This window comes from Diospyros lotus, chromosome 2 (genome assembly GCF_014633365.1).
Source record: "Diospyros lotus cultivar Yz01 chromosome 2, ASM1463336v1, whole genome shotgun sequence".
Lineage (NCBI taxonomy): Eukaryota > Viridiplantae > Streptophyta > Magnoliopsida > Ericales > Ebenaceae > Diospyros > Diospyros lotus.
Genome location: NC_068339.1, coordinates 40,646,239 through 40,657,737, shown reverse-complemented (window position 1 = coordinate 40,657,737; position 11,499 = coordinate 40,646,239). Strand labels below are relative to the sequence as shown.

General features: G+C 37.3%; 1 protein-coding gene across 4 annotated transcripts; it reads left to right on the top strand.

Annotated features, from left to right (window-relative positions):
- Window positions 1-466: 466 nt before the first annotated feature.
- LOC127793771 (root phototropism protein 3-like) lies at window positions 467-11,499 on the top strand. Of its 4 annotated transcripts, none has more exons than XM_052324481.1 (5): window positions 467-786; window positions 909-1,063; window positions 1,147-1,412; window positions 1,626-2,070; window positions 10,772-11,499. In XM_052324481.1, the coding sequence occupies exons 3-5, from the start codon at window positions 1,147-1,149 to the stop codon at window positions 11,303-11,305; spliced, it is 1,245 nt and encodes a 414-aa protein (XP_052180441.1). In that variant the 5' UTR covers window positions 467-786; window positions 909-1,063; the 3' UTR covers window positions 11,306-11,499. The 4 variants fall into 4 exon arrangements, with proteins under 4 accessions (XP_052180441.1, XP_052180443.1, XP_052180442.1 ...); XM_052324483.1 differs by having other exon boundaries at window positions 468-786; window positions 1,163-1,412; XM_052324482.1 differs by lacking the exon at window positions 467-786 and having other exon boundaries at window positions 801-1,063.

The following is an 11,499-nucleotide window of genomic DNA, read 5'->3' as shown; positions in this document are numbered from 1 at the left end:
CAACAAGTCAGATCTAGGATTAATATATGGACTCTACATTGGACTAGACTTGAGCTTTGCCATGAACTTGACCTGAGCTGTCCTCCACGTAAAATTAACACGACATTAGTTGGCAATTTAACTCATTAATTCAAGATATGGTTAGGGTTTAATTTGTAGTACTGGTCTTTGATTATACTGATTGTGTCGGTGATCTAATAATTTACGTTGATAGTCTGTCATGAAGGCATCGAGTGCATTATTTGGATTTATAAATTTAAATATCATTTTAATTAACATTTTTAAGTGTGGATTTGTGATGTTTATAAAGATTAATTAATTTTACATTAATAGTTTCTAGGATTGTTAATTTTGGTCACACGTGAACTTAAAAAGCTAAAACTTTAATTGACATTGACTATTCAATTATTAATTCAGTCGATTATAAAACATTTCAACCCTATCAATGGCTGAAGATGACGACGATGGTATTGGAAGCTAGGAATGAAGAGGGAAACCTCCTGGTTGTTCGCAACAGAACAAAAGGGCAATCATGGTGGGGGTCACGAGGTGCAGCTGTGATTTGGCATCTACCACAATATCCCATCTGTTCTCTCATCCCTTTCGAATCGATTGGACGTATCCATCCACTCCATCATCCACCTTCGCACCCACCAACTGTTTGATGAAAGTCCCTGTACAAATTCCACTGTCGCCACTGCGAGCGAGAATGGTGGATTAATTGCTCTCGGTTCTTTGTGCTCAATAACCATGCAGGACACAGGACTCGGGGACACAACGCCATATGTGGGTTTCAAGTCACTTTCATTCTACTATGCTGCTATAATTGGTTTTGTTCCATACGCTTGAGAATAGATAACATAGCTCACCATGCCTCATTGGAGTAGAATATTGTGCATTAATTGCAGTTGTCTTCTCTCTTCCAAGCTCCTAACGGATAGAAGATATCGCCCATTTCCCACACCGCCCGTCCGTTTTCTCTGATTGATTTTCCCGGAAACCAGAATTTTCTCGGGGCATTCTCGTCAATACGCAGGCCCAGGAAACGCCTTGATAATGTGTGGTATGTATACAGTACATACTTTTCCTTTACAATTTACACTTTTAATTTCGCAAGTGATAATGAATGCTAACAAGATGAAGAAGATGGCCCTGTCTGCAGAGCCCTACAAGCTGCCGGCGGATTGCTGGTTCGACGACGCGTGCATCCTGGACATGGACTATTTCGTCAAGAATCTCTCGGTCATCAAGGCGAAAGGCGTTCGTCCCGACCTAATTGGCTCAATCATCACCCACTACGCCAGTAAATGGCTCCCGGACCTGTCCACTGGTGAGGAGGCCGAGAAGGACTTCGCCGCTGCCGACTACGAAGAGTCGCCGGAGAGCGTGACGGCTTCCTGGATGAAGAAGAGGTTTGTTGAATTGTTGAACATAATTAAGTTTAACATTATCAAAAATAAATTTTAATTTTTATCAATAGGAACATTTAATATATTTATGCTCTTATTAAGTTTAACATTTAATTTTTTTATTATTTTATTCATAATTAGCCTAAACAGTGATACCGTCGTAAAAAAAATATTAATTTTATATTTTATATTATTATCATTTTTACTTTTAACAAGGTTCTTCGTGGAGACCCTGGTGGGAGTTCTACCGCCGGAGCGAGACTCCATCGCCTGCAGCTTCCTCCTGCGGCTGCTGCGCGTTGCGAACATGGTCGGCACCGAGCCGGCTTACCGGGCGGAGCTGGAGAAGAGGATTTCATGGCAGCTGGACCAGGCGTCGTTGGATGACCTGATCATACCGTCGTTCAGCCACACTTGCGGGACGTTACTGGACGTGGAGCTGGTGCTGCGGCTGGTGAAGCGGTTTGTGAGTTTGGACGAAGCCGTGAGAGGCGGTGCGGCGCTCGTTAAGGTTGCGAAGCTGGTGGACTGCTACCTGGCGGAAGCCGCCACTGACTCCAATTTGGGGTTGCCGGAATTTATTGCCCTCGCCGGAGCTCTTCCGGCGCATGCGCGCTCTACCAATGATGGTTTATACAGAGCCATTGATACCTATCTCCAAGTAAGTCATTTTCATTCTAAATCAAATCAAATTATGGTTTAATTTAGTTCAAACAATACAAAATTTATGTAAATTGTTTTAACATTTCAATCCAAAAGTATATTTAAAGAAATTCATCAATTTGGGTACCAACACAAAATTAGTTAAAAAGAATTATTAACCAAATATTTAAGAAAATTAAGCTGGACCCAAATTAACTGGTTAATTTGGACTAAAATTTTGTATACCCTTAACACAAACTACAACACATGAGCAATATCTTTGGTTAAATTTAGGAAATCAAATAATATAGCCAAGATCCCAAGTTATATTCATAAACGAAAACTTGTTCTGAAAATTTAGGATTTCAATTCTGACACCAAATTAACAATGGGGACATGAGTGTGAGTATATATCATGCAAACTAGGAAGAGAGATATCTTGAGTTGTCACCATTATTCCATTCTTCACCTTAAAATAGCCTCAAGTGGGTACGTACGTAGATGACAGATACGGATGGGGCAGTGCCTATTAAACATGCTTTGGCCTCAAGCGTCCCCCTACCCTGACAACGTTAACGAAGCACTGCCACTGCCACATTAATTACTGTTCTTTTCTCCTTTGTCTCGCTTGTCATCACCCATGTGGAGAAGAAGACAATTATGTCTAGGGATGGCAATTGTAATTGAAATCGTGGGGAATTGAAGCAAAATCGAATCAGTTAATGTGATTAAAAATCGTTTGACTGGATAATAGTTTGATTTGGGAAAAAATCGAACATTGTTTCAATGGATATGGTTTGGTTATGGTTTTCACTAAAACCAAATCAAAATCCGAACCGAAATCGAACCGAATGGTGGGTAACCGAATCGAGCCAAATTAAATATATATATATAATATATATTATATACAACCCCGCCCACCTGAGGCTAGCCCACCCCAGCCCAATTGCCTTGCTTGCAAACTCTTATCCCCTTCTCTTTTCCTTCCTCTCTCAACCTCACTCTCACTCTCTTTCACCCTCGATGCCTCTTGCTCGTTCGCCCGCTCTCGCCCTTGCTCTCTGCATGTCTCTTGCTCTCGCTCGCCCTCGCTAGATCTCTCTTGCTCTCGTTAGGGCTCGGCCCCTGCTCTCACTTACCCTCAATCTTTCTCACCCTTTCTACCTCATTTCTCTTGCTCCTCCGGGCGAGCTCGCCAATCGCCCTCGCTCTCAGCATCTCTCTTGCTCTCACTCACCCCGCTAGATCTCTCTTGCTCTCGCTAGGGCTCGACCCCTCTTGCTCTCGCTCGCCCTCGATCTCTCTCACCCTCGTTGCCTCTCGCTCTCTACCTCATCTCTCTTCATATTAATTTATTTTTTATATTTATAATTTTGTTAGATAGAGTTGGCTCATTCATTTCAGATGGATATGCATCAATTTACGAAAAATATATTAATATTGTTGATGAAGGTATTAACTTTCGTAGCTAATTTTTTTTAGCTTAAATTACAATTTAATTATGCACATATTATTTTATTGATCTTAACAATTGTAGGTTTGGAAATGTGATTTTATATCCAATAAGTTTTGTAACTTTATGCAAGAATAAGGTAACTTTATTAGAATTTATCTTTGTTTGTTGTGAAATTATCAAAAATTTTTATGAATACTATTTGTCTTTGTTTGTTGATATGGATTAAACTAAAAAAACCATGGTTAAATCGAAACCGAATGGTTTGGTTATGGTTTTAAATTTTTAAAACCAAATGGGTAATGGTTTGGTTTTGGTTTTAGTAATTTAAGTTTGGTTTGGTTTTGGTTTTGGCAAAAATCGAAACCAAACCGAACCATTGCCAACCCTAATTATGTCTATGCCCAATTTAATTAATATATGAGAAAACTAGAAATTAACCATGGTATTCATGTACACGCAATACAATGGATTAGAAGAAAGAATACAATGAATTTGGAAGAAAGAACAATCTCATTCACTAAAAATTTAGTTATAGAGTATTTATATACGTCAGTTATGAAAACTAACACTACAATACACTTCAACAACTTAGATACAACAAAACTAATATTATTGTGAGGTAAGTGAGATAAATAACAGCACGATATATATACAATGAGTAGTATCCACACCTCTTCTTCCCCAAGTTGGAGGCTGGGAATCGAACAACCCCAACTTGGGAGCAAAAGAATGATGCTGTAGAGAGCCCAGGGGCTTAGTTAAAACATTAGCAAGCTGGGAACTAGATGAAACATGAACTAGTTGAATAAAACCCTTTTGCATATATTCACGAACAATGTGGCAATCGAGATCCACATGCTTGGTGCTTTCATGGAAGACATGATTAGCTGCAATGCCTATGATTGCTTGATTGTCGCAATGTAGTGACACAAGAAGGGAAAGATTGAGCTCAAAATTGTTAGATTTGAATAGCAATGACACTAATACTCAAGAGGGGGTGAGCTCAAAATTGTTAGATTTGAATAGTAAAGACACTAATACTCAAGAGGAGATGAATTGGGTTGTTTTAAAAAATTGATTGAACTTGAAAATCATTTTAATGAAAAATAAGATTTTAGTGCAAATGAGGATTATTGAAATGCTTGGAACAATAAACGAAAGGAAAAACACAAGCAAAGAAGAGACACAACAATATATAGTGGTTCGGTCTAAATCAAGCCTAATCCATTACTTTAACTCCTCACTAAGGATTTTTTAACTAATCCACTAAAAACCTTTTATCTCTTCGAATAGACCCTCTAGCAACAAGTTAGAAATTTACAATCTCTTGCTTAGACAAGCAAACTCTCTAACACCAAACTAGGAATTTCAACCCTTTGCTTCAATAAGCATGTCCTGTAGCACAACAAACTAGGAAAATCAAGAACAATACAAAAGGAAAGGATCTAAGAGTAGACACTCTTAGTTACAAGATCTCTCAATATAAATATAAGGTTTGAATGAGATAATACAAATGATAATCAAAACTTTTAGAGAGAAAAATGAAGCACAAATGAAATAATGAAGCTCTTAAAGAATAAACACTTGTAAGCTTGTAATGATCTCTCTTGGTTGATTTGAATCACCCATTTGTCTTGTATTTATAGTGCCATGAGAGCTCATTTACGAATCTTATCGTTGGTAGTGGAAAAACCACTTTAGGTGAGTGGAAAAACTAGCTGTTGGGGGTTTTTACGATACAAATGGTCGACAGATACAAGACAACGGTCGACAGATACAAGGCAACGGTCGACAGATTAGTAAAAATTCAAAATCTGGTCGACAGATCATTTGAGATTGTCAACAGTTCCTTGTGCAATAAGAAAATACCCCCAAGAGGGGGTGAGCTCATTTTATTTTATTTATATTTTACCTTCCATTTACTTTAATACATAAATGTAAATAAGAAAGTACTCCCAATTTGGATTCAATAAAAATATCTAGAAAATCAAAATTCATAACAATAAGAAAGTAGAATTTAGATTTTAGTACAAACTTAAGATTTTGCAATTTTACTACCTCTAAAATATACACTTTATATTTTTTTTGAAAGAATCATTAAAAATCATTTTAACACCAATGGATATTAGCTATTGAAATACCGGGAGATAGTTTTCTAAAAAGAAAATATTTTCTTATATGTCTCCTTATAAGGAATTAACCTTTCAGACTTAGAAAAATATTGAAACCTTATCAAAAGGAGTTTCGAAACATGATGCATGAATTGAAGGATTTTTCAAACATTTGAATTTCGGGCCAAAACCTTTCATGCATGTTTCAAAATATGAAAAGTTTATTTCGAAATATGAGATTAACATAAATGATTTTTCATATTTTTCATTAAACACATTTATGTTCTAGTTGGTCTTTTGCCTTAGAACAATTTTAACTCTATGTTGACCAACAACTTCAAAACTAATTTGAAAATCATTTTAGGAGATTCTTTTAAGACTAAATACTTGACTTTGCAAATCTCCAACTAATATAGAAAATCATAAATTATTTTGGTTTTCATTTTAACCAAGCACTTGAAATTGATTTTTGTTCAAAAAAATAAACTTGACTTATGACTTGGGGATCAAAACCATTTGTTTGTTTTTCATCATCAAAACTAAATACAAGAGTAAAACATCAAAAATCACGAAGTAGATAAGAGATCCAGAGTAACTCACAAACAGTTGCACCATGATACTCTACTTCTACAGAGGAACAAGAAACAATGGATTGTTTCTTAGTTTTCCATGAAATGAGAGCACCCCTAAGAAAAATACAAAAACTAGTTAAAGACCTACGTGTGTGAGGGTAAGAGGCCCAATTTGCACCACAAAAGGCCTAAAGGGTAAGATCATTGATAACTGGGTAAAAGAGCTCGGTAGTGGTAGTACCCTTAAGGTATTTAACCACCTGTAACATTGCGTTGAGGTGAGGTCGTAGAGTGGACATGAATTGACTGAGATGTTGAAGTGCATAATAGATATTAGGGCGAGTAAAATTGACGACCAACCAGACGACGATATGGATCAGGATTAAATAGAAGTCCACCAAGATTAGGAAGTAAGTGTAACCCCTTAGATAAAGGAAAATGAGATGCTTTAGCATCTTGAAGACCTACATCTTTGACAACATCCATAATGAACTTATGCTAAGATAGAAAAGTGCTTGTAGATGATCGTGCAACCTTAATTCACATAAAATATTTCACAAAACCTAGATCTTTAATAGTAAACTTATGATCTAGGGCATGTTTCCCATTTGATAAGATGTCCTCTGTTATTGTGTTGAAGCTAGCTGCCAAGCTCTTATTAGGTTTTCTGTTCCTGTTCCCTTTGTACCAATCTGGATAACTAACAAGCTTGAAACACTAATCTCTCGTGTGTCCATCATTTTTGCAATATACACAATAGCCTTTTGTTGTCCTTTTTCCCTTTGAATCTTGCTTAGGATTATAAAGCTTAGCAAACATTGCAGAGCCCTCTATTGATTCTGTAAAGGAGGAGAACACTTGCCTTTAAGCCTCCACTTTTAACACCATCGAATAAGCCTTGTTCACAATTGGCAGCGGATCTAGGAGAAGAATTTGATTCCTACATGGTCATACCCATCATGAAAACCCATAATCCATTGTACTTCTCTTATTCCTTAGGTAAATTACCTTTCACAGCACTTAGCTTAAAATGACGAGAGATAGGAATAGACACTGCTTTACATTCTTGCATATCAAATAAATCCACCACCTTCTTTAAGTAATCGGATTGATTCAAGGTTAATATACCTTTCTCTCCATCCCTTTTAATATTAATTCCAAGTATACGCTTTGCTGCACCTAGAGATTTCATTTCAAATTCAAATCTAAGGGCTTGGATCAATTTACTTATTTCCTCCTTATCCGTACATGCTATGAGCATGCCATCCACATATATTAGGAGATATATATACAACTTCCCCTTAAGTTGTTTAAAATAAGCACAATGGTCAAAATTACATCTAGTGTAATTTTTCCCGAGCATAAACTCATCAAACCTCTTATACCATTGTCGGGGATATTGCTTAAGGCCATACAATGACCTTTGCAGCAAATAAACTAGCTTTTCTTTCCCTTTTTCTACAAAACCTATAAGCTCATCCGTATAAATAATTTCTTCTAGGTTTCCATGCAAGAAAGTAGTCTTGACGCAAGAAAGTAGTCTTGACATCTAGTTGTTCTAGCTCTAAATCATATAGGGCTACTAGGGCCAAGACTAATTTTGTGGAGGTGTGTTTAATCATAGGAGAGAATACTTCATGATAGTCTATGCCTTCCATTTGGGAATACCCCATAGCAACTACCCTTACTTTAAATCTAGGTGGTTCTACTCCTGGTATTTCTAGTTTTCTCTTAAAAATCCACTTACAATCTACGACCTTTTGATCTTTAGGTCTTTTTATAAGAGATCAGGTTTTATTCTTCTTGAGAGAGTCTATCTTTTTTCTCATTGCCTTTAACTAGTGGATTTTATCCTTACTTGCACAGGCATCTTGGTAACTTACTGACTCTTCAAGCTCTATAGAATCTCTTATATTTAGGGCATAGGCTATGATATCTGTATGAGCATACCTTACATGAGGTTTTACCTCTCTCCTAATCCTGTCCATAGATAAGAGATAATCACTCAAATCAGAGTTATATTTAGTTCCAGATTCAAATTCAGTAACCTCAGGAATGTTATTATCTAATTGAGACTAAATAATCTCTAGGTTACTATAGGGTTGTGAACTTTCATCATTTGAATCTTCTATGTGATCCTTAGAGCAATCATTTTCTGTCTCAAATTGAAAACTATCAGTTTGATTTTCCTTACCATTTTTCACCTGACTTGGCACATAGTATTTTGATTCCTTGAATACTATGTCTCTACTGATGACAACATTTTTTTCATCTATCAGCCACAATTTGTAGCCTTTAACCCTCTGAGGATACCTTAAAAACACAATTTTCTTTACTCTAGGGTCTGACTTGCCTCATTTCTTATGCACATACCCTATACACCCAAAGGGTTTCATGTGATCTAAGATAGATAACTTTCCAGTCCACAGATGTTCTGGAGTTTTAAAGTTAATGGTTGATAAGGGAGATTTATTTATTTGATAACATGCAATAGACACTACTTCAGCCCAAATTTTTTTAGGGAGTTTAGAGTCTTTTAACAAACATCTAACTTTGTTCAGGATAGTCCTATTCATTCTTTCATCAATTCCATTTTGTTGTGGGGTTTCACTACATGTCCTATGCCTTGCAATTCCTACATATTTGCAATAATTTGTAAATTCATGATTATAGAATTTCAGACCATTATCAGTTCTTAAGGTTTTAATTCTTTTCCCATATTGGTGTTCTACAAAAGTCTCACTCCTTAAATTTTTCAAAAGCCTCACTCTTATGCTTAAGAAAATAAACCCATACTTTCCTAAAATAATTATCTATGAAGGAAAAGAAGTATTGGGCTTCTGATAAAGAATATGGGACTTGGGGAGAACCCCAAAGATCAAAGTGGATATATTCTATGATACTCCTAGTCCTATGAGCAGATGGTGCAAATTGTAACCTGTGAGATTTGCTCATAACACGTCTCAGATAAATCTAAGTTATTTATTGTCTTAGGATCTAGAATACCCTGGTTACTTAACTTTTGTAAACTTTTCATACCTATATGGCCTAGCCTCCTATGCCATATTTTAGTGTCATCATCCACATAAGATGAGACAACTACATTTCCCATAATGGTCTCCCCTTGCATGACATATTACCCTTGCTTAAGAAAACCTGTTAGGACTACCATTGACCCTTTAATTACTCTAAGAACTCCCTTTTCGACACTGTTTCTTTAAGTGACATTCCTTATTGCAATACCAACATGCTATTATTCTTGAGGACCCCCTACTTGTTCTTTTATGTTTTGACCGACTCCTTGTTACACTTCTACCTCTAGGTTTTGATTTCTTTTTTGGTTTTTCCTTTACATTCAGACCTTCTGCATTGTTTACTTTCTTTTCCTTTTTAAGTTCAAGATCTCTAGATCTAAATGCGGATAATACATCCTTTAAGACAATGAGGTTCTACCATATTTAATTGCAATTTTTAAATCCCTATGAGCTTCTTGTAGAGAATTTAAAAGAATTATGGCTTGATTCTCATTTGATATTTTCTCATCAATATTAGCCAAACCTATAGTGATAACATTAAAGTCATCTACGTTTTTTTCTAAAGATTTAGAGAAATTCATTTTAAAATCAAACAATTTTTCTTTCAAATAAATTTTATTTGACAAGGTCTTAGTCATGTAAAGAGATTCCAGTTTAGTCTATATCTTCGCAGCCTTATCGACCCCTCCTCATTTACCTGTCTCAAGACGTTGTCAGCCAGGTTAAGGATGAGAAGGTTATAAGCCAACTCATACATTTCTTGACTTTCCTAGGAAGTTGTGGCTTTTTTCTTATCTTTTGGTTCAACGACCAGTGCCTTTAAGCACTGGTGTTGAACTAAGATTGCCTTCATTTTCTTCTGCCACATTTCAAAATCATCGTGGCCTTCGAATTTCTCGACTTTCAACTTCGAAGGAGCCATATCTGAATGATCCTACGGATCTTTGCAAGGAAATACAAAGAAGAAGAAGAAAATAACAGAAAAGGAAACCCTAACAGAATAGAATGGACTATAAATGAAAAACACACAAACAGAGAGTTAGGGCACAAAGAATATTATTCTTACTGAGAGAGATTTCAAGATCGACTTACGATCTTTGTTGTGTTCAGCACGATATCGATTTTTGGTGGCTACTTGGCTCGCCTTATAGTGACTCTGATACCACTTGTTAATCCCACAATCGATACAACTAGCCAAAAACGAAATCAAAAACCAATCCAAGAAATCGAATCTGAAATAAGCCATTCACACCAAAAACACAACACAAATTAGACCACACGATATACGTGTTCAGATCCGTAAATGGATCATAATCATAGCAGGAGGTTTTAGTCCCTAGTCAATCCACTATATCAAATAGAGTACAACGCGATTACACCGAATCAACAAAGAACATAACATTTATCAATTTATTTTGAATCATTTATCACAACAATCTACAATATCGATAGTATAAGGAGATTTTAAGTATAATACTTTGGCTAACAATGCTTTAAGTGAGAACTTGTGGTGGGGGCATTGATATTTTTGTTTTTTATGTTAAAGGTGCATCCGGGATTGTCGAAGCAAGAAAGAAAGGGCCTTTGCAGGCTGATGGACAGCCAAAAGCTCTCACCAGAGGCCTCTGTCCACGCCGCTCAAAACGAGCGGCTGCCCGTCCGGGCGGTGATCCGGGTTCTCTTGTCCGAGCAATCGAAGCTCAACCGACAATTCGATTGGAGCGGGTCATTCAGCCGGACGAGGAGTCCCACCGTGGGGTTTGACCAGCCGGGGCGGTGCCTGTCGAAGCGCGAAGTGACGGCTCAGCAGATGGAGATCAAAAGGCTGAGAGAGGACGTGGTGCGGCTGGAAAGCCAGTGCATAGCCATGCAGAGGCAGATGGAGAGGCTCATTGACAAGAAGAGATCAGGGATCTCGTTCTTCAGCTGGAAGAAGCTGGGAATGTCGGCGCAGAGAAGCGGTGCGGCGGAGAAGGGTACTGATGGAGAATCTGGCCAGCAAACACCCATGGATGCGAAGAAGACGAAGCCGGCGTCGCGAGGAAGGACGCCGCGCAACTGGAGGAATTCACTGTCCTGAAGAAGTCTGAATAATTGGCCTCCAATTCCGATACTCAGTGGCCTACAATTATTCATTTCTGCATGCATAACAACGGCCGCCCGCCGGCCGACTATTCACTTTCTTTTCTGATTTTTAGTTTGAAATGTAGTGTTAATTGGTATATGAACTTGGGAATTGTTGTTCAGTAGCTGCAATAAATTGCTCTTTCCCTC

What these genes read in the sequence shown, in the direction of transcription:
- LOC127793771 (XM_052324480.1), top strand. Translation starts at nt 1,123, where the DNA reads ATGAATGCTAACAAGATGAAGAAGATGGCCCTGTCTGCAGAGCCCTAC. An exon ending in GCTTCCTGGATGAAGAAGAG is followed by an intron (nt 1,413 to 1,625) that starts GTTTGTTGAATT and finishes ACTTTTAACAAG; the next exon opens with GTTCTTCGTGGAGACCCTGG. An exon ending in CCATTGATACCTATCTCCAA is followed by an intron (nt 2,071 to 10,771) that starts GTAAGTCATTTT and finishes TTTATGTTAAAG; the next exon opens with GTGCATCCGGGATTGTCGAA.